General features: G+C 43.4%; 2 protein-coding genes across 4 annotated transcripts in view; one reads left to right on the top strand and one right to left on the bottom strand.

Annotated features, from left to right (window-relative positions):
- Window positions 1–23,863, top strand: part of LOC106747959 (synapsin) — a 56,342-nt gene that overhangs the window by 11,643 nt on the left and 20,836 nt on the right. The window lies entirely within an intron of this gene.
- The window catches only part of LOC106747969 (metalloproteinase inhibitor 1), a 33,926-nt gene continuing 10,151 nt past the window's right edge, over window positions 89–23,863 (bottom strand). Inside the window, exons 1-5 of one of the 3 annotated variants that reach the window (XM_014626046.1) lie at window positions 17,807–17,899; window positions 3,808–3,934; window positions 3,190–3,272; window positions 2,863–3,093; window positions 89–2,090 (exon numbers count right to left, since the gene is read on the bottom strand). In XM_014626046.1, coding sequence (XP_014481532.1) covers window positions 1,869–2,090; window positions 2,863–3,093; window positions 3,190–3,272; window positions 3,808–3,934 — 663 coding nt within the window. In that variant the 5' untranslated portion in view covers window positions 17,807–17,899 and the 3' untranslated portion in view covers window positions 89–1,868. Of the gene's footprint in view, window positions 2,091–2,862; window positions 3,094–3,189; window positions 3,273–3,807; window positions 3,935–17,776; window positions 17,900–23,863 lie in introns of those variants that run through there. The other 2 variants (XM_014626047.1, XM_014626045.1) reach the window with 2 other exon arrangements.

The following is a 23,863-nucleotide window of genomic DNA, read 5'->3' as shown; positions in this document are numbered from 1 at the left end:
ATCGACAAATATTTACTTAATGCTATCATCTCCTCGGAATTTTTCCGATAAAACCGGCGGAACACCGGGAAAGAGAGTATCGTCCGTGTGCATACGAGAAGACCGCCATTTTCGTTTATTTCTGTTCTACATATCGTGTGTGCGTAACGTTTTACGAAATTACCGCGTGTAAAGAACTAAACTAACGCATAGGTACAAAATTCCTCCTCTCCCGATCGGAAATGCAAACAAATCTCCCGTTACGGTAACAATTTTCGTATCTTCCACTGAATTCCGATTCACTTAGACATCGCTGGTTCCACGAGAAACCGTTAACGGACGCAATAATGATCAAAGCGCGGTCGAACGATGCACTTTATCGCGCGGCATCGAAATCTCGTAGAGGAAACCGCCGCTTCGTTTGTAGAATCGCGAGCCCGAATTGCGTGAGGCTTCTCGTTTAGTTAGACGGGATGCACGGATTGCGAACAATAATTTGCGTAATTAACGAGCATGCGTAAAGAGGTACAATCTAATTTACACCTAAGAACGCACATAAAACTTTACGGAGTATAAAGTACGTCTCAACGACGTCTAAGGCTACGTACAACGAAACGACAGTTGGAATAATTTAAGGATGCACAATTTACACTGACAATATAATATATAGTATAATATATAATATATACAACTCATCGAGAGAATAGCCGTGAGAAAATAGGACGCCCGTATACGTTTCAGCGATGAAAGGCGTATCGGGTATCTCGGCGCGTTTCGAAATGCTTGGCGCTACAAACTTACTCCTCATTAATAATAATTGTATGGTTAAGGATCGGTTTCAACAACGTCGGTTAGAGCTTAATCGTAATTAACTAAGTCATCTTTCTTTATACATCATAGAACCTACGTAATAGCCGGTCGCTACACTGAAAGAAAGATTTGGTAATAAATATGAAAATTTGACCAATATTCGCCGACTAATTATTTGATTATTGCAATCAAATAATTTAGTTATGTGTACACAGTATTGCAGTTTCGTACATTTTATATTTAGTATGCGAAACTAAATTATTCGGTTGCGGTAATCAAGTACTGATTCGGCAAATATCCAGCAAATTTTAATACTTACTACCGAATCCTTTTTCCAGCGTCGGTCGATGAAAATGCGGGAGTAAAAATTAGCCGACGTTGTCGCCACCGAACTCGAGCTACGAATAATTTAACACGTGATAGATGATTCCATACCTTAACAATTACAATACTACACCGATTCCTCGAGGCGAGCATCCTTTCTGCTCGCTTCTCGAGGTCTACGTACAAATTAGCACGAAGGTTGATACCCTGACGTCATCGATCGACGTACATAATCGCGTCCCTCAGAATGGGAGTGTCACGAAGTGTCACTATTATCGGGTCAGAGTTCGCCGGTTTCGAAGATCCAGAAACCCAACATTTCCGCTCGAAGATAAATGTCGTGTCACTCGAAAGGGCGCTGTTGCGAGCAACACGAAGGTGATTTACCAATCGGTGAAATATTTTTATAATCCCGACGATGAATGTTACTTTTCAGAAACGCATAAAAAAGAAACGAAGAATCACGTCGCCTTATACGTGCGCGCGATGACCTATTAACAAGCTATTGTGCTGTTCGCGATGAAAGCGGAGAGCTCAGAACTCCGTCGTTTTCGGCTCTGCGAATAGTTCGTTCCATTAAACTGTCACCGTACACCACTCCGCCCCTCAGTGACTCAATTATCGCCGACGCGCTCGATCAGGCCGATTGACAGGCAGGCCGCGCGTCGTTTTGCGACCGGCGGAGCCGGTCGTTTCTCCCTTTCCCTCTCTCACCGCCGAAGAACACCGAGTCCGACACGAAAATGTCAGCGGAGTTAAGGTTCCCGCGCTCTCTGCTGCTCGCGCAAACGCTGGTGCTCCTTGATACAATTTTTGTACGGGACCGAGGGAACCCAGGAACAACCGCTCGGCGCCACCATGCACACGCCGTATTTTTCTTGGCAATCCTGCGGGCCTGGTGTGCTCTCCCAGAGGCAACGCTTGCCACCGCTGGACTCCAGCACGGCGCCCTTGCGTCTCCAGTGTGTATACAGAATCTGCGATACAAAAACCAGGCCATTTTTCTCACGTTCCACGTTCTGTCTCTGTCTCCCTATCCCTCGCCCGATCCTCCCCCGGCTTCCTCAGTCGCGTAAACTCTCGCGTCTCGCGAAAATCTCCCCGTGATTGATCGAACGCGCAACTCTTTCCTTCTGTTCGCCCGCGATCTCGCGGGAGATCTCGCGCGCGTATATTTTTAGGACACTTTTTGGAAGCACTCTCACCCGATATAAAAGTGGCCGGATTTACAGCGCGGCTGATTTATCGCTTCGACCTCACCCTTCGCACATCGAGTCTGCATTAGCTCACGGTCGGTCGGGGAAATATTTAATTTTGCATGACGCGCGTCTGATTTATACAAACGATTCCACCGGATTTACCTGTCGAAACCATCGATCGCGACTTCTTCTTGTCGCTGCACAGTTAAAAATTTCGCGTTAATTTTAACACACTTCACGTGTCCCGAACGACGTTAATAAGTTATGCATAAATATATGCATAAATGAACCCGTATAAATTTTGGTGTTAATTTAACACGATGTGGATACGTTGAAAAGTAACAAATATTATGTCATAAATTAATACTCAATTACATATTCATAATATGTTAAATTAACACACGGGGTCTGTTAAAAATTTAACACGAACATTTTATCAAGAACCGATTTTAATACAAGTACGAAATGCTTTCCACCCGTGTTTCGCGAAAATGTTTCGCAATGTTTCGTCTTTCGAATTGGGATCTTTTTTTCCCAAATGAACACTTACATCGCACACACAACCCTGCTGATAAAGTTGTCTCAGTCCTTTGCGTTGCCTACTGGTCGTGTCGGCCCACCTTATCGTTAATCCGCAGAACGAGATGAGCGCTCTCCCGTTGACGATCCTCCCGTTGAGGACATAAGTCTCGCCGACTTTCAGTATTACGCCGCACATCGAGTCCTCGGACGGAGTCCATAAAAGGTTCTGCATCAGAGCCGTGTCGGCCTTTGGGTTCGACTGTGGGAGAAAAAAGGCGTGTGGTTAAACCTAGATTACATTTCGCGACAGACGCCTCATCGCGCCCGCGCGCGCCTCACGACGCACAATACACACCTTGAAGACCCTGTTTATCTTGACCTTGTAAGCGATCTCATACTCGCTCATGGTGAGAACCTTCTTCACCCTCACCACGGCAACTGCGACAGAAGAACGTCGTTAACCGTGGCCGTCGCTGACTTTTACGAAAGACGGAAAGTGAATCTCGCCGTTACCTCACGCATTACAATCGCGCATATTTTACCGAAGGAACTATACCGTATTATAGTTACTGATGTGCGAAATCTCTCCATCGCGAGAGTTTACGGGCATCGCTTCGATAAGCTCGGGGTCTCTTCGTCGAAATATTGTTACGTCGAGTAAAGCGAGATTCGAGATTGCGCACTGAGAGAAATTTTCGGCATCGATATTATATCCTTTCTTATGGTTTTAACTACAAAAATACTAGTAGGAATATTCATGTAAGGTTATTATGACATTATATGCATAAATGAACTATGTGTGTGTGTGTGTGTGTATATATATATATATATATATATATATATATGACTATCATTTTATTGTGATGATTATAATTACAAAAACCAAATATTTTTCTCTCAGTGCAATTTCCAGTTTAATTGGATAACAGACGGCGAAAGAATAAAATGGTAAAATTGCAATCTGTCTTCTTACCGAAATCTGAATCACAGAACTTGGTCTGAGGATGGGCCGGTGCGCAGCTGCACGCTGCGACCCTCTGCACTGGTGCTAACAGCACGGTTAGCAGCAGGAAATGCGTCCATAGAAGTAACCGCCTCATCTGAGGAAAAAGAAAACTTGAAAATGCATCGTTCATTGCAAATAGCATGTTTGCCGTGGCGGTTGGGATAGCCGTGTTTTCATCATCGGCTCGTTTTATCGCGCGCAATTTTCAGATTGCATTCCAACGCGCATAAAATCGGTATCAAGGCGGAGAAATTTAATCGCCGTGAGATAAAAGGTGTAACGCAACGCAACAAACTGCCGCGCACGCGGAAAATCTGTTTATCCGCGAAATCCGGTTACGGGTGAAGTTGTTTAATAAGACTCGTATTCCTACTTGTAACGTATACGCGGCGAGCAATCCTTGGTCGATGTTTGGCGCAAAAAAATTCAAAGTCGGGTTCTGAAGAGCCTAATTTGAGGTAATTCCGAGTAAATAAGCAGTTGGTAAAACATTCAAATAGCCACTTTACCGCGAAGCGGGCATATTTATCGATACCGTCCGCAACTAATAATGTTTATAATAACGATAAAAATATTCGCCTTCGAGTTTGCTTTTCTCGGCAAACAGGGCATCTTGCAGCAGTAAACATGTCAATTATTTATTCGTATTGCGTATTGAGCATAAGTTGACGTTAGTTAGGACGGTGATTGAAAGACGGTTTTTACATTCATCGAATCGGCACGGCTCGACGTCAATCGCGCGGAATTTGGTAATTAATCGATTAATAATTGTTGCATTATATTTCTGTGTAAATTGCGTAGTTCCGTATGAAAATTAATTACCACCCACAGCGGTGCGCAATTTTCCATTTGACGCTTTAATAAATATCACGGGTAAACACAAAATACAAATACGTAACTAATTGGACATGATATTTTCTGTTACTATCGGACGTGATATTTAGTTGCAATGTTTGTCGTCGCACGAACAAACGTATGTATCTCAACGTGCAGCAGCATATTGTTTCGGACACATCTCGCGATATTTACGTATCATCTCTTCAACGTAATCTAATGCTCCCAACCAGCATTAAAAGCGCAAAAAGTGTAAAAAGTGACGGGAGAGAAAAGAGGAAAATTTCAGCGAGATATCGAATGTCACCACGATGTTACATCGCGCGCTTGACGTTCGCTCAGAATCCGATATTCTTCGATATTTATACAGCATACATGCGTAAAATAACACAGAGGCTCCTTCGGCGAAGGATAAAAAACTCACTAAGGAAGTGAGCTAATCCGACCTAGTTTATCGTCGCCAGCTGAACGCTGATCTAAACATAGCGTCAAAACGGTAAGCAAAGTCGAGCGCGATCTAGAAACACTTTGTGCGGTCAAAAATGTCTCATTGACGCGTTAACTAGCGTTGTAATGCCCGTATAAATGTGTATAGTCGACGATTTCAGCTATAAATGATCGTGCCGGCTAATCGGATACAGTGATATTTAAAACATTCGAATTATGTTCGTTAATGTCGTACAGTCTGTGATGTTAATTAAATTTAGCCGCACTTGTCTCTCTTTGTTTTCGTAAATCGGCGAATCGTTGCGCTATTGGAAACTCAACATTTTTCAATATTCCACGTAGAGAAAGAGATTTCTCTGGATTTAATAAAATTTCTTTGATTGAAATAAATTTGTGTTTCGGAATGGGAAAATCAAATAAATGTTTGATTCAACAAACAGGATTCTTTGGTTTTTCGAACGATAAATATCTTTCACCGTCAAATAATATACGTGTTTCTTCTATATTTTCATCCAAACGTTACGATGGTTGTTACAAACAATAAATTATTTGAAAGAAATAATGCTATGTTAGAAGAATATTAAAGAATGTTTTTGTTTTTCTTATTTCGATAGAACAATATTTAATAAATTAAATTTGTTTGATTGAAAATACGGAATGTTACATCCTCTAAATAATATTGTTTCATCTAACCAAACAACATTTCGCTTACTTGAATAAAACAATAACATTTTCATTCGAACAAAATGATAATACTTTACGTTTTTACATCACGTTGTTTGTATGAAACAGACTCGAGTCAGACCAACGCGTGTACTAAAAGAAACACGTATACCCGAAGAAACTTTTTTTTCCTCTGTGCATACACAATAAAATACATATTTTCCGATATAACGTAACAGATGCGAGTCAACGGTATAAAAATACGGACGTGCGTCTTGCCCGGCTTCCGATCCATTGTCGAGAGATTCGCTTCGCGAGGAGGGGAATTTCCTGCGGGAATAACGTATTGCGGCGGAGTGAAAAATGTCGATCCGTCCACAACGTGAGCCCCGAAACACTCAACCGAGAGGTTGTGTACGCGGGATGCAAAACAGTGGTCGTACTTTCGGTAGACGCGACAATATTCCGACACGCATCCGCGCCGTAAACATCGAGACGCGGGGATCGCTCGGATACGCCGCTTTATCACCGACATGTTATGCGAGCCCGCGAGAGCCTCTCTTTCCTCTCTCTTTCCCGTTCGAGTTACGCTCACGGTGTCCCGGTTGCTTTTTTTCTCTCGCGACGACCTGATTTGCATGGAACCTTTGTGCCCTTGTCGATCGCCTTTCCACGAGCGAATCTCCGCGGGGTCTGCCGCGCGATGTATCGTAAAGAGACAAGGACGTAGTTATTGTTACGGTAGACGATTGCGCGACCGAGACGCATAGGGATACCGGTATTCCCGCGGCCATAACGATATATCATCGTTGAAATCCCCCAGTGCCGCCCTCGCTGCTTCGTCGGCCCCGTAATGCAGACATAATCGACCGCAGGAGTCGCATAAACTGACGTAAAAAATGTGGATTGATCTATGGAACTTGAGACGATTGCTTGCGCGTGGATACGAAAAAATAACAATTGCTCGTTAATATGAAATAAGTGATCAATAGGAAATCGGCAGCGTGGCAACGCGACATCTGTCTTGCTCGTTATATCGTTCGAGCTCTGTAATCGTAAATCCGTAATCGAGAAAAAAAATGACTATTGATACTTTACACATTTAGTACACGTGATTCCCGAACGACTCGCGACAGCCGGTAATCATCATTTGACGTGCTTTTACGCGAATTTATTTTCTCGACTCGCGCTCCATTACTACCAGTGAGATACCAAAGTGGTTTGCCCGCAGGAAAATTTATCGATCGCGATTAAATGGCGGGGCTGCGCGCCTCATCGGTCGCGATTTAAATCACAATCTCCGCGGAGGGAAAAAGAACACAAATGTAAAATGAGGATAAAAACAGGAATCTCTGTCCCTTTATCGTTATTGTGTCGCCAAATTGATTTAATCCTAGATTAATGAATAGCGCCATTTCAATTAAGCGATCAAAATCCGACCGTTAATATTCGTATACATCATCCGGCCGCGCTACATCCGGCTGCGAACAAACTGGTCGCAGGCGGGAAAATAAAACGCGACCTTCGCGTCGCAACATTTGCATAGGATCATCGATAGCCTCGTTATAAATCGATTGCGGTTTAGCTCCCGATCTCGTTCGGAGTACGCGCTCTCTCGCCGCTTGAGAATGAAACGGAAGTATAAACAGTAGTACACGCAGAAAATTATTGTTGAATAATGTGGCGTACTAATAGCATAGTTTACCAGATTTGTATCGCGCGACTGGGACATACGCGAGTATATCTGTATATCATGAATATGAATTGAAGTCAAAATTTATGTACCACAGCAATAAATGAATAGTTTGATCAACTATATTTTTCATCTGATGTTATATAAATTTATCGTACGCACAAGGAAATATCAGAAAAGTAAAACATATCTTATATCGATACACATATTTTTGACGCTGCAGCTTGGACTGCGCGTTATTTCCAATATCAGTGCGAAAAAATTTTATTTCGGGTAGTAAATATTGCGTAACGTATAGTATTACTGTGTATGTGTGTTTCTGATGAACAAATGAAAGACGGGATATTCATTATGTTTGTGATATAAACCATGGTATGCGTACAGCGGTATGCAGTTGTAATCGTTCGCGTAGCTTTCCAAAATTTCTCGTATTGCTTTGAAATTGTTTCGACGTTATCTGTATATCCCAGCCGGGTAAGCTACTATGATGCTTTCGGTTCATGAATATTTATGTCTCCGAGAAAAATTCTCTGCGTATGTTATTCGACATATTCGAAACTTCGGTATAATTCGACATTTGAAGGACAAAGTTCCGAAGACTCGCGATTCGAAGCCGAATTATTCGAAGCTTCGAACTCTATTTGAAATATCAAAGCTGTTAATGGAACTAATTTTGAAGGATGCAACACACAGAAAATGCTGTGCAATTGGAGAATATCAGTTTGATTAAATATCTTCAGTTCCATTCTGAGATTTGTATTTGTCTAGTTTAAAACAAAATAAACGAAGAGAATCCAAGTAAACGAGGAAAATCCAAATAACAAAAAACAAATCTCGTCAACTTTATTTTAAAATAAATACAAATTTTGCCGTGATATGTAATAATATGACGCAATATAAAACAAATCACATTCTTCAAGACAGTAAATACTATTTACTATGCCTACAAAACGAACGCATGTACTTTCCATGTTCTTACAGTTTCGAATATCCAAATATTTGAACTTCCGAATACTTCACACTTCAACATTTTACCATTCGAACATAATATGCCGAAGATTCAGAAATTTGAAGCTCCGAAGCTTCAGACATAACTTCCAGCCCGAGCAAATAGAGGAGCGATAATGTGAAATCTACTACTATCTCACACCGTCATCGTCCGAACTAATCGAGAAGACGTGACGTTCGCGGATAATCAACCTTCTTCGGATGAACGAACAATCACGTTTCAATAAATTGCGCAATATTCCATTAACTAGAGATAAAGCGAAGGAGCTTAAAGAGAAAGCGGGCCGAGCAATTATCTCCTCCTCGAACACGTACACGCGACGTCTATTCTCCGCGAGACACGGAGATATACCATTCGGAGAATCAAACGTTTATCCGAGCGAACGATAATCGAACGTACCGTTACGGGCCGTACGGACAATCGAGATTCTACGGTGCTGACGAAAGGACAGCGTTCGGCGGCGGCGCGCGCGTCCACACCCAGATGAGTGTCCTCGCGGCGTTCGCCGAATGCGCTTCATGCATCATCATGCAAAACGGATTGATTGAGGAGCTCACGACGGCGACGCGAAGCGCTTTACTCGCATTACTTTTGTTTCCGTTTGCGAACAATAAAATACGACGGGGCGAGAGCGCACGTCTGCCGGTGTTCCACGCCTCGTGACGCATCGCGACTCGACGATGACACGGTGCCGGTTCGTCACGCGCCTCGCTTCGATCTCTTCGAGTCGCGGCCTTCCGACGACGATGTCGACGAGGATGGTGCTGCCGGCGAACATCGTAATCGTACGCATAATTATACGCGTTTGAGCATCGCCCGTAATTCGCATGTGCGTTACGCGAGCGAAATCGCGTGGCGAATGCGCGTTAAAGCGCGACACCAGCGAATAAGATGCTGCTTCTTCACGCTTGCGGAGGGGAATTGGATGTTAACATATAAATCGAAGGGGGAGGGGGATTTCAGGGAGCTCGTGTTATTAACTTCTCCGGTGGCTCTGCCGAGCGCGATCTCATTCGGAAAGCCGGGGCTTGAAATGGAGAAACGACGGGATTAGGCGCGTTCGATTAAAAACGATCGAATGACGGCCGCTCTCGGCGAGATTCTCAAGCAGCGCTCGCGTTGAATTGATAACGACGCGATCGAAAGTGATCTCGCCTCCTCGATATTCCTCTCGCGCGATCGATTAAGTCAGCCTTCTCGCGATCGGCCGGCTCGCGCGTATCAAATTCACGCGAATATACACGTACGAGAGGGCGATAATTATTACTTCACGAATTATACAGTGCCGGGTTATACAGTGTATAATACCGCGACTCGCCGGTGGATTGTACAACGTTATTTACGATCCATAATTCCCGGCCGCCGCCGAGGATTTGTAATCTTCGGATTGTAAATAAGTGAGCGAGCCGCGCCAATTAACCTTAAACTCCGAATGAGATTATAGTGGTGGATCGTTAAACGTAAACGAGCAGAGTATCCGTGTGTGTGTGTGCGTGTGTGTGTACGCGCCGTTACACACCTCATATTTATGATAATCTAAAGTGTAGACACGCGCGCGCGACGACTTACAAGTCGGCGTGAACTTTTAGTACCTCGGAGTCCTAGGATTAAGCAAAAACACTTTCCGATAGGTGAACGTAATTTACGACCGCGGCGCGACCACGATCTGCTCTCTTCGTTTTGTTGCACGGCCGAACCGCCGGTTGGTAAAAAGATACTATCACGTTTAATAGGATTTTCTCCCGTGCGAAGCAGCCGTGCGAAAAAAATGGAGAAATAAATCAGAGAACCAATTCCCCGGCAGCCAATTCGGTTTTAGCTGTTGTAGGGCAGAATCGAGACCACCTTATTGACGCGCATTCTTCCGATCTTTTATGATAAGCTCGGGTATCGGCTTACTCGTAGAAAGTGGAATGCGCCTTCCACGTCGAGCCTCGAATTCAAGTTGGACCGCGATCCACGTCATATCATCGTGTCGAGTGTACGCAGGTATGCCCGGAGTCAGCGCTTCGCGGTGGGAAAAAAGCACTGCACCTTGGACATTTTTTCCCAACGGAAACTTGTAACGCGACGCGCACATCCGCCGTAAGCGATATCCGCGGACTGCGAAATCAGCCGGGTCGTAAGTATTTCGCAAAAATTGCGAATTGTTCCACGACTCGTTTCCCCTTCGTCATTCCTCGCGTCGCATCAACGTGAACGCGTCGTTCGATCGCCGATACCCGAGTCGAAATTTTAAATTCCAGACGTTAAGTCTTCGAGTGGAGAGAACAGAAATAAGTTCTCACTTGTAGCATCGAAGGAACGATAAAAGACTTTTGAACACTTAATGTAGAATTAAATTAGATTTAAACTAGGATTAAAATTTCGATTCGGGTGAGGGATTCCGAGACGTTACCCTGGTCGAAATTTCAGATCTACTTACGACCCGAATCTTTTAACTGAAGATTCTAGAGAATCAATGTAGGTTTAATTTATAAGTGATAACGAAAGTTTTAGTCCTATTTAGCATCTCTAAATGACGGAAAACGCATAAAATGAGATGACCGGTAGATTCTAAGGAAGACCTCAGAAACGCGCAAGTTTACGAGACACCGTTTACACGACAATTAGCGCTCATTGACTGTATCGCGATCGCTGTGGAAAATTCGAAGAAATACCGCATACGAGTTTCCGCACCGAACAGCGGCGAAACCGCTGATTATATCAGAGATACGTTTACCCGAACGCCGTGTCTATAGGAGCGTGCGGTTACAGCGAGATAAACCCGTTCGATTAACATTTTCTTCCCTAAAAAACGTGGCAAAGACACACGATGACAGGTTAAATCGTGTTCCCGTCGTAAGCGCGGGCCACGGCGTTATTTATTGTCGCGCGATTCGAAAATTATACTCGCTAAACTCGTGATTAAGTAAGACACATTCGTCACTCCTCTCGCCGGCAACAATGTATGTATCCCGTCGTGGCGTATCCTCTCGCGTGACCCTGCGTGCGTAAACATAATTATGGGCGGCCAGTTATTAAAATAAAATTACAACCTTCGGCCGCGTCCGAACGACGCGACCGAAGTGATTTACGCGTGTTTTGGCGAGAATCGTAAACGCGCGAATAACGATGACGCGGCATTAATACCGAAGGCGTTTACGATAGTCCGATAGCGATCATCGGCGTCTTTCAGGCGATTTCGTTATTAAGAAATCACGGACGACCTTAGTGTTCGCACGCGCGCGATTTTTATCGCCCGCCCTCGTCTCGTGGGAAAAACCGTGCATCCGCGCGCGCATGAAGTAGTGGTGAATACATGGACACGTGATCTCTCGAGCGCCGTACGGCATCGCATGTTGGGTCCAAGTCGATTTTCGCCGGCTTCCCAAAATATTTATACGTTATAATCAAATTTACGATAAGAATATTATAATCATATCTTCGGGAGTCCGGTTCCACTTCTCATTGTTTAATAGTTTATAATAAAATATCTAAAGCATATAACATGAATAAGAAACAAATATAACGTTATTTGCGATCATTTTTCTTCCCATTAGCATTATCTAGAACTAATGACGAGGACGCTGAAAGAAATGTAGCTGCATTTTTTGTCGGTTTATTGTTTTACCGTCTTCCGCTGTATAGTGAGAATCGCTGGGAATCGCTTGTTCTTCTTTTGTATATCAGTTCTTATGTGTTTACGTTTGTAGGAGAAGCCCCATCGTGGAAGTCGATGAAAGTTTTTCCCTACAACATATGCGATCCGCTTTGATTTTTCTCCGGTGGCTGCAGAATCTCCAAAACTGAATAATCTGGATTGATTTAATAATAACACGAACAGTTTTTCGGAGGCCCATTAGTTGGTAGATCATGTAAAAAAAAATATTTCATCGATCCACTTCAACAATCATTTTGAATACCGAGTTGGATCGTGAATATTGCTCCCGAGCAGTGGCATATTTCATTAAAACTTTCATTTTCGCGTGCTTAGGAAACAAGAGAAACACATGTTTGATGAACATTTTAAATTTGATTCTTTTCGTTATTGGCCGGCTAAAATCGATTTGGACCCACTGTGCGTCGCTCGCGCGTGCAAATTCCCCCGCGCGTTTCGCCGAGATTTATGGACAATCTTGAACCCGCCTGGTATTCCATCGCTCAATGGATCGCCCGGGGAATTCAGCAGGGCACGTTTGCGGAATTAAGCATACGGATATGCGAGGGAGTAATCCCTCGTTTTTTCCTTCCTCCCGCCGCGGTAGCGAACCCCGTGCGAGTCCCAGTCGGATCGTGCGCGAACAATAATCGTCCCTTCTGATCCTGTCCATCGCGTTTCTCCGCGCCATTCACGGCCACGACACCGCTATTGTGACGCGTCGTCGTGGAACGGACTCTTTTTTTTTCTCCCTCGGCCCTGTCGACCGGTAATCCTGTCAAAACGGAAAGAACGGCGCCCTTCACCGCTCCGAAAGTTACGAGCCTCATTGTCGACGCGTGGGCGGGCCCCCGATTAAATTCGCTCGCTCTGTAAACCTAAATTACCGCATCGGCCGAACGTCGCGCATGCCGACGTGCTTTGCATTTACATGGGTGTACCTCGCGTCGAGGGGGATTTTCTTTTTTCAATTCAGAAGGGAGCCCGACTCTCCAACGCGATAAACGCCCGGGATTGTGGTTATCGTAATTGCAAGGTACGAGATAACTCTCTCTCTCTTGCTGCACTCACGAACGAGATGACTATAATTCGCGCGTCGTATATACGAATTCTTAATTCAATTACACGCGAGCTCTTCTGAATTGTTCGCGCGTAGCGAAAATTTCCGGCTGACTTCCACTCGAATCGGACACCGTTCGGTCTTTCCTTGTAACTCGAGTGCCAAAACATCAATGGCTTGCAATTTGCGAAAGCTTGAAGAAAACCGGCGAGTTATTGGAACACGAGCAACGTGAGTAAAACGACCTCGGCGTTTGCCTGGAAATGGATTCGAACGCAGCTTTTCGTCGCTCTCTCGGAAATTGATTTCGGTACGTGTACACCCTAATGAATAGATGTCAGAGGCCGCGCTCCAATTCACCATTATTTTTGCGTGCGCAATTGAATTAACAGTCGGGTCGCGGTCCCGATATGCAAAACCGATGTGCGCGGAGTCGATGAAAAATGGGGACGCGAGGAGGAAAACATAAATATTTAACGCTTTCCGAGGAAAATGCCGGTGCGCTTTAGCGAGCGTGCGTTTCGAACGGTCACACGTTATGCTCGGTACTGCTCTGCGATGGCGATCACGACCGCACCGCCGCTATATACTTTATTCGACGAGCCTTTTTCGTCCCGGGCGCATTTACATACTCATTAATTCCCGCGCTCTTGTATCGCATTAACGTGCCTCCTATATACGCGCCGCGGTTAAATCTTTCTCAATGAATTAGCGGCTCGGGCCGCGTCAATCGGCCCGACATCGATTATTCGCTTTCGGCGCATCGTCGCCCCGGCTTGATTATCGGCCGGACCGTATTTATTTATATGCATGGAAATCGAGCCGACCAACTTTCGAATTTTCAGCGGCGTATCGCCGAGCTCGCGGCCGCTCTCGGGATTCGGCCGGCGCGAAGCGGTCGTTCGAACGATACGGGCGTATATTTCGTATCGAACGTGTGAAATGGATTATAGATGAGGTGTGTAATAGCGTTTTGATAGCCGTGTCCGATATTGAATCGACTCGGCCCGATCGAAGAAACACGTGTTATCTCAAGGTTACGATCGAAGAAGAAAAAAGTGGCGAGGTCGAGGGACGTTTCACAAATATGAGACGAGTCGCCTGCGAAGGCCCTAAGTGCCTGCGTGTCGAGATAAGATTAAATAACGTGAGGCTAATATGAAAGGAAGTGTTTACTCGGTAATAATCGTAGAATGGTTACAACGGTAGTAATAATAGCTACAGTGGTAATAACGGGAACTGTCGGGATACAATGAATACGATGATACGAGATTTTTCCGCCGCCACTATCAGTATCTAATAATACATAACGGAGATGAATGGTAGGGGAGAAAAATCGGGATGCTAACCGCGGTTCTATCGCAATATTGTACGTTAGATTGGCACTCGATCGCGGTGGAATTATTCATATATGAGATTAGCGCCGAAGAAAGCTGGTAGCGTCGCAACGTCTGCTGGCCGCCCGGGCAGAGATTCATGAAGCATAGTAATTCCATCGTGCACCTAACGAGAGCACGTGAGTCGCGGCAATTACGCTGTCGGTAATTATCATCCCGCAGACTAAATACCGGGCAGAGGCTCTCAAGTGCAATCTTCGTCCACGTCGCTGGACGCTATAGCGAAACTCGTGTGAGCAATCGCTTTATAACAAATCGAAGCGCAAATACTGTATGGTCCGAATAGTTCCTGCAGACGTGTCTATAAACATAGTGATAATGATAATGTATGTAAAAATTACAAAGAAGAATTTGAAATAGAGACGTCAAATGTTTCAGCATTTTTACGCCCGAAGCAGGAGCGTGGGTGACATGTGAGAACCTTCTTCCTTGACATCTCAATCCGACCGTTAAATTTGCGATTCAAACGATCTCACGTGAATTAATATTGCGACGTCGGGTTGACAATCGATACGTGAATACATAGTAAAAAATTCTCTGTCAAATTTAGCATATTTCACATGCCCCAAACGACCCACACAAGTTTCTGTGTTAATTTAACACGAGGTGAATTGTAACATAAATATTATGTAAAAAATTAACACAAAATTAACATATCCATAATATGTTTTTCTATAATGTTAGAGGGAAGAGTAAAAAAACTGCTATGCGAAAGAATCAATATACTGCGATAGATAGGTAAATCTCAGTGTGAGAGAATCACGTAAAGCACGAGAAGAGGCGAGATCATTCGGTGAAACAAATAAATTAATATGAGACATTTTATATCGGTATCAGTGATATCACGTTTCGTGAATGGCACCGCAAAAGCCACGCTCGGACATGGCGCGGTCATTGTGAAATTGTGACTATGACATCAGACGATAAGACGTGCAGGTCCACGAAGTGCGAGTGTCGTGTTGTTACGTAACGGAAATACACATCGAACGTGGTCACGAGGGAGCCAGAATATCGGCCTTTAAAGCTCTATTGTTCGCTTATAAAATATTTGAAACGATTGTTCCCTCGAACAATCGTTTCAAATATTTTATAAGCGACGCGAATGCACTCACAACAGATATAATCGATTTTCTCCGAATGCTTTATACCCAACAATACAGCCACGGTTTGCATTGTCAATATGTCAAATTTGTCAGAAACAAAATTACTAACCATTTAAAAGTTTCAGAAACGATGTTAGTATATTGCAAAGTCGAAGCAATCAGCTTTTACAAAATAAAAATAAATTTAAAAATACGGAGAATTTTTATAATGCCTGTGCATGTTAACACAGGTCTGAGATTTTCGCCGTAAATCTTCTTCTCTTTTATTTACACAGAGATTCTCGAGCGTGAGAGGATCGTCTGTCTCGCACACGAACGCAAAGAGGTACCGACGCCTATGTAACACGCAGACGCGCATTAATTATACGTTCGATCAATCAGGTGCATCGAGTATCCGTACCATCGGCGCGCAACGACACTATAAGTGATGGTTAGTTATCCTCAGAAAATTAATTAGAGTACTAAAATATACCGCGCGCAAAACGAGAACACACGTACACATCCGCTTTTCCCCGGGCAGATGGTGGTGCGAAAAATGCGTACGTGTCTGAAATATAAATTTAGACTGCGCCGAAGCACACACATTTGTCTCGTGTATGATTTTTACGTGAGAAGACCCCTGCGAAATATATAAAGATGCTCGGGAAACTGATATTATAATTAATTCACGAAATATAGCTCTGGTAGAAATGTATCTACAGAAAAAAATTACATTTAAATCAAGAACAGATATTCTCATACATAAGCAAGAATATTCTTAGAAGATTTTTGATCTTGATTTGATTGAAATTGTATTCATGCAAATATTACTTGAACTCAATTCAAAAGACTGAAAATCTTCTAAGAATATTATAATATTCTTGCTTATATATGAGAACATCTACTTTGATTTAAGATTAATTTTTTTTTGTGTGCAATTTTCCTAAACATCCATTCGGTTACTGTCTAGTATCAGTGCATTCGCACTAGTTGTAACAATATTGCTTATAAAATGAACTTAATAAAGTTTAATTCAGATGTATTTCTAGGACAAAACTGTCTATTTTATGAGCAACGGGCTTACTTATTAATCAAGTGATTAGTTTTTTGTCCATTTATTATTCCATTTCGATTCGGTAAATGGGTTCAGATTTTGCGCATCTTTTGTACGCAGTAACTCCAGGAAAAGTATTACATCGCAAGTTTTGCTTCTCAGTTACTAGGCTAGAGTTTAGTAAACCTGCCAATAATCGTTCAAAAATGCGTGAAATTTCTAGCGGGGAGGCAGCGACTCTAGATCAATTTTTAGAAAGTACGCGCTGTCTGCTCCGTCTCGGACGTGACGACGGAAACGGACGACGTGCGCGAGTTGGCGGAAAAGAGTGTATTTTACTTCTTAATGGCTCGCCGCGAATCCGGCTCATCGGAGTAATGTCACGCGAGTCGCAGTGCAACTCGATATACAGTCGCTACACAGAGTTTACAGTCCATTACTGCTGGGAATTAATCCATTAGGACGGGAACGCGACGGCGCTAATTAGAATCACTCTTGCATAGATTAACATCCTGCCGATAACGATCGGCAATCCGAAATGAAAACGAACGTCGCCACGTGAGTGTGATTACTCATTCTCTTATGTTTCGGAGCGGATAACGCGCTAGGCAGTGGCACGCGAGCGACGGTATTCGAAATTATTCGATCAATTTATCGGGGTAATTACGGCCGGCGAGACGGCTATCTTTCATTAACGCCGCCAAGAGCGTAATTAATTCGAGAGGTGTGAAATATTCGTGAATAATTATTCACGTGTGTAACATCTAGATTAATAGACGCGCGTTTCGAATTGAACGAGCGTGTGCGGTGTGTCGACGTTGGTTATCCATTGGTTTAAGAACGTGGTAAAGATTTTCCATTAACACAATCATGATTATGAAAAAGATCCCAATGTTCACTGGAAGTTACACCGAATAACCGTCGAGAACCGTCCGCGAAACACCGTTCGGAAATGAACGCTAACGGAACACTCCTCGATAACGCTTCGGGCACAGGCGACTCGGAAACCCTCCGGCGATGCCTACTTACGCGGCAATAATGAACTATATACGGGTACCTTGGTTTCGTCACGAAGCGAGACACTAACCTCGTGAATGGCCGGGAACGGATTACGTCACCGATATAAACTCGCACGTTGCGACGCGCTCCCGCTCGGTTGTTTTTCGCGCAGGCCACTAGCAGGTGGAAGCTCCTAAGACGCGCGTCAAAGCAAGACTGCCCCAGTTCCATCGCATTACCGCTATTATATTCCGCGGGTAGGCCAGCATCTATACATGCGTGCACGCGTGATCAGAACCGCTGAGCTCATATGCCATTTGCGGGCGGCGCGATGCATGCGCCGCATTCGCGATTCCCGGCACGACGCGCGTGCTCCGAAAAAGGAACAGGAAGGCCGGAGCGGATCGCAGACGTAAGACGCGCATCGGTCCTCGATTAATCATCGAATTTCGGACGTTGCGTCATGTATCCCGTCGTTGCGCTCGAAAATCAATCGAAGGAACGACGACCGCGCTCGGTCCTCCTTTTCTTTCCCTTCTCCTTTCCGCAAAGAGATCGAGCCGAATGAATGACGGATACGCGATTATTACCGAGGCTTAAATAATCGATCGCGTCCTCGTATTTTGACGAGGAGAGGATCGATGGTGCCTGTAATTATTGTGAGATATCAGGCGCGATTTATTAATGCCGCGATAATCGATGCGCGATAAAGTACGATGTTCACTCGCTGGTAATTAATAAGTTAATGCAGTCGCGTCCGACGTGTACTCGTGTAAATCGGCGAAAATTGCGGCGAACGGACGTAACGGGACCGACGATCGCCCGAGACGCCCGATCAATTCGGTTGTCGCGTAAAATATCGTGCGATGTGCTGAAATGCATCATGCAGATAAGCAGACGATTACTTCGCATTTCACGGGTCGAAACAGGTCAGTTAACGCTCGGACGATCAGTCAACAGAGCGCGCTTTCGAAAAGACGCAGAAGCGCGGCTGTGGATGCGCGTGTTCCGTGTCTGTGTGCGTGTGCTTGCGTATGCGCATCAGCAAGGTGGAAGTGTAAAAATGTTTATCGCGAAAATACGAGAAAACTTCGGTACATTGGGAAAACCTGGTAAAAAGAAGATAGAAAGAGATAAATAAGTTTCAAGAGCGAGTCGGACAATTGCTTCTATGACCTAACTTCAACTTCCTGTCACGTTTACTGGGGTTATTCCGAATACGTTCTTGGGACGAAAGTAGAAATAAATAAGATAACGCTATCCGATGACCTAGAAACTACCGTATTCTTGCTCAATCGCGTGTTATGTATTCATAAGCACGTAGATGTGTTGCAAAGTCTCGTTGTTTGGTTAATAACACGGAAAATATTAGTCTTAAATCAATGATAGATATTCTTACATATAAGCAAGAATATTATAATTTTCTTTGAACACTTTTAGTCTTGATTTGATTGAATTTACATTGATACAAGTATTATTTGCACTCAATTCAAGATTAAAATTCTCCTAAAAATATTATAATATTCTCGCTTATATACGAGAAGATCCATTATTGATTTGAGACTATTTTTTCTGTGCAGGTAAATTATATTTAAGAATATGAATCTCTAAACTCTCTTTAATAATACTTTAATAATAATACTTTTTTCCTCGCAGAGGAGAATCATAAAGCTGTGGCAAATCATGTGATAGCCAAAGGATGTTCAGTAATTCGTCTTACCAAAAATTGTAAATTGTAAATATATACAATTGAATTAATAGAATATTAAGTTATCTACCAACGAATGGATCAATTAATTTGATAACGCAGTGCTGCTTTCGCTTCCACGATGATAACCTCCCTTTTTTCCTCCGCGCAATTGGCTCCGCGAAAAACGAAATGCAAATGCAGATGCGCTCTACATGCGCCACCAGGCTCGATTAATCATAAATTTGGACGTTGCGTCATGCGACTCATCGTCATGCTCGGAAGCGCATCAGATAAACCCGCGGTTACGTTGCACGCTTTGAGACCAAATCGTCATGCGAGAGAGAAGACCAACGAAGAATGACACCATCGCTAATAGCATTTGCATGTGTCGCAATGGAATGTTCGAAGCCTTGGTTAAAAAAAGAACGTAGTTAGCGAGACGGTTTTTTTTTAACTCAGGAACGGTATGCGACACGACATATGAAATGAAGCCTCGATTCTCGTTAGTGGATGAAACATGATGCGTAATTAATATATTAATATATTTATATATATTTATATCTACACCTATATCTATAACACTGTATTAATGCGCTACAAAAAATTCCACGAAATGAGTCGCAGATTTTATCGCAGATGATATCGCAGAATTTATTGCGTTCGATGTTACTCATACGCAGTTGAACAGATATTCAATTGAAATTCGTGTTGAAATACTTACTCAGAGCGAGCGAGAACGAGAGAGAGAGAGAGAGAGAGAGAGGAATAGGTAGAACGCATACCGAGAATGTAATAAGGAAACTGATAAAACCAAATTAAGCCCAGCGCAGCTGGTCTGCTTATCGGCGAAAATAATATTTGCGCTACGGACTGAATCAGCATATAGTTATGCAAATAATGATAAACGCGATGCAAATCGCGACGGTGGTTTGCGGTTTATCAAATGTTCTCGTGCGTTTATACTTGATACCGTAATAATGTGTCAATCTTCATTCTATATTTAATATTCGGTCGCAGAGAAAGCGCAACGCAAGCATGAACTTAACACACATAATGCAGAAATTCACGGTCCTTTAATCATAAACTTGGCAGTGCACCCTATGATACGTGTCATCGCTTCTCTCACTGTCTAGATTCGCGTCACACACATTTTCTGCTCATTAATTTAAAGTATTTCTAAATTTTTTCATAGATCCATAGATTATATTTACGTACATTCTTCCCCGTTTATTATCAGAATTATCTTTCGCTTTCTACGGAATATATTTCACAAAATTTGTTCAAAAAATAAAGACAATCTTTCATTTTCAGTGGCATGAGAATTATGTATTTTACAATTTTCTTAGATCTCACTTCATACAACGCAATTCTAAGCTTCCTTATCTTAAAGTTAACGGTTCAACCAGTTCTATTCGTTACGAATTATTTGACTGTTTTGAGAATATATTAATGTGTAAATTTAATTCCTTTTACCCGCTCGCGCGTACGTTCAATATTTCGCTGCAGCGAGTTAAGGCAGTAGTTGCGGACGAACTATGTCAGACGTGGGCGGCCGCATCGTTTCGTCCGCCGATTTACGCTTGATGTCAACAAAACTTATTTTTATCGGCGACTCCATATCGTTCTTGCTGATTGTGACGGGTATCTAAGATCCGGCTATCGGTTGTGTTCGCGGAAATCGTCTCGTTTTGAATTATCGAGTATTTACGAAGGAAGTCGCGCGTGGTATTCAGCGATAAGTAGAAAAAAAATTCAAATCCTTGACGTCTTGATATGTTATTACCGTAACTAATTTTCTCAACGCGCCGTTGATGTGTTCGTCGTTAATCTTGACACGCGGATAAGAAGCTGAGAGACTGAAAGCATGAAAGTTCAGTTGTACAGGCTGATTCATACGGAGTTAAACCCGCGATGCCTCCGGAATTTATTAACGTACGGCGTAGAAGCATTATTTTCACGTGGCTGATTTACACATTGTATTTGCACATTCAAAATACATAGTCCTTATCTTCGGAGGTATACAATTCGTGCCTCTGTCTCTCGAAAGTTCGTTACTTGGCGCATTATAACGTTTCAATGGGAGGAGATAACCGACAGCAGCGTGACTTCTCAGGGACATTCAGGTCGTATATTGCGAAACGTTGAATTCATACAAATCGCGTCCCCGATTACTTCACCCTTTGTGAATCATCCTGTAGATTCCCCGACGGAGAAACAAGAGACTAATCGGATTACGATTGTGGTCGTAAGCAGCAGCACGTTAGTGCCTATCCTAATTGCTAGCCGGACGCCATTTGAATACTTTTCAATTAATCCACGTTACATCCGGCGACAATACAGTGCAATGCACATCGGTTCCGGGGCGCTAATCAACTCCCCTTGCATTTATGCGCATTCGTTAACAGAGGAGCAATTAAGGTCGCGCGCGCACCTCCGTGAATTACGTGAAACTCTGAAATTGTAATTTTCGCACCGCGCGAGGTTGCACGCGACCGCAACCGCGTGTGTATGTGTGCCTGTGTGTGCGTATGTGTCGACGTATTCTTTCTCGTATTTAAATTGCGGTCAGCCGCGCACCAAGGAGTTAACCGCTGCGACTACACCGAGCGTTCGGAAGAATCCGCCATCCTCGCTCGTTCTGAGAAAGCCGGCATTCTTGCGAAGTGAATCTGGAGCGTGTCGTGATTTGATTAGACAATGTGTAGCCGTAACGTGGTGCGTTAACAGACGCTAATCGTACTACGAAACTATCAACATTCCGTTTCCTCAGAGCTTTGCATAACTTCGCCTTCGGAACGATTGCGCGGAAAAAGATGATTGAGATCTTTAATTAAAATGATATCTTAAATCTCAGTAGATAAGATAGAGAAGTACACGAGAAAAATAAGACTATTAAAAGATGAAAGATACGATCGAACCGAATAATTATAGGCACGACTGGATAAAAAGAATTTCTGAGCAAAACAAAGACTTCACTGGCACGTGTCCCCGATTTCCTCGTCGGTGATCTTGATTGAACCGCCAATTATTCGTTTCGATACCGATCTCGACGCCATGCGAAATGTATCACCGTGAGTACACACAGCGAGCGGTCGGTGATAAAAGTGTGACGTAAATCCTGGCAGCGGACAAACACAGCACGTGCTCGATACGCACGTTGACACGCGAGATGCTCTCACCGATGTTTGGATAGTGTGTAATACACGCGGGAAAATATAGAGCGGTTGACGGCACCGGAATAGACGGCCAGATATTTTCGCCGGCATCGGGAAAAGTAAAAATAAAAAGCTCCTCGAAACAACAGCCAAGTCCCGAGTCACGAAGCAGCGAGGTGTCTATTTATATCGGCGAAGAGGGCAAAATAGAGCGGCCGTCTGTCCTATTGGTGTCTTTCATAGAACGTAACAGCGGATGTCCGACAATCGGGCCGTGTCCCGTATCTTGAGGACTCGGTGGATTAAGCGAAACCGAGTCAGCAGTCTTTACCGGTTTACCCGATCGCGCAATCGCGCCGAGACTGCGTTCTCGCGTTTCCAACGACATATAGAGACAACTGAGGCCTTATTCTGGACCCGAAGCGAATGTATACGCCGTTTTAATTCTAAGTTTAACTTTCAATGTGTGAGTGTCACATATGATATCCTCGTATGTTCCGAGAAGTATAGCCGTGGCGACTACACGGTAGAATTTTCTATTAAATTTAACAGATTTCATGCGTTCCAGACAGTCCACGCAAATTTTTCTGTTAATTTAACACAATGTGAATATATTGAGAAGTAACATAAAAATTAACATTCATACATTAATCGACACTAAAGTATAAAATGTGTGTATTTTAACACTTACAGATGTTATTTTAACGTTCACAGGTGTTATCTTAACATTTACACATGTTGAATATCGATATATATAAGATATATCCGTGTGCTTTGGCTTCTCTCGTGGCTTTTAAATTCTTCCTTAGATTGAACCAAGTAAGCAGTCTCGCTTAAATTATTAGTGTTTAGTTCCAATAACTGTAAAATAGTTTATTACACTATATGTATTAATTCTACATGTATTCATTCTAATTGTACGAATTTCGTACAATTTTGTCATCTATGTTACTACATTTTTATCTGAGGGAAACGACATCCTCGTTTTAATTTCAAAATTAAAAAGACACATTTAGCGTTCGCTATGTGTTCAGAATGCGGCCCCTGGTGTCTAAAAAAAAATCACGCGAGGTCGCAATCGTACGCGATCGGTCATTAAGATCCGTGAAAATCTCGAGTCCGACGCGGAGTGGACATTCGTTTTTAGCACACGCGTCGGGGTCGACGAGAGCGATTTGCAGCGCGAAGTACATCCATGGCGAGGGAACTCCCAGATGGCTTCTTCTTCTTCTTCTTTGGTCGAATGGTGCTAAAGTCGTGACGGAGCATAAATCACGACGCCGTCGCGGCTTGATCAACG

This window comes from Dinoponera quadriceps, unplaced genomic scaffold (genome assembly GCF_001313825.1).
Source record: "Dinoponera quadriceps isolate SergipeBrazil2010 unplaced genomic scaffold, ASM131382v1 scaffold2167, whole genome shotgun sequence".
NCBI classification, from domain to species: domain Eukaryota; kingdom Metazoa; phylum Arthropoda; class Insecta; order Hymenoptera; family Formicidae; genus Dinoponera; species Dinoponera quadriceps.
Note: the sequence above shows the minus strand (reverse complement) of the source record. Positions and strands in the feature narration are given on the sequence as shown.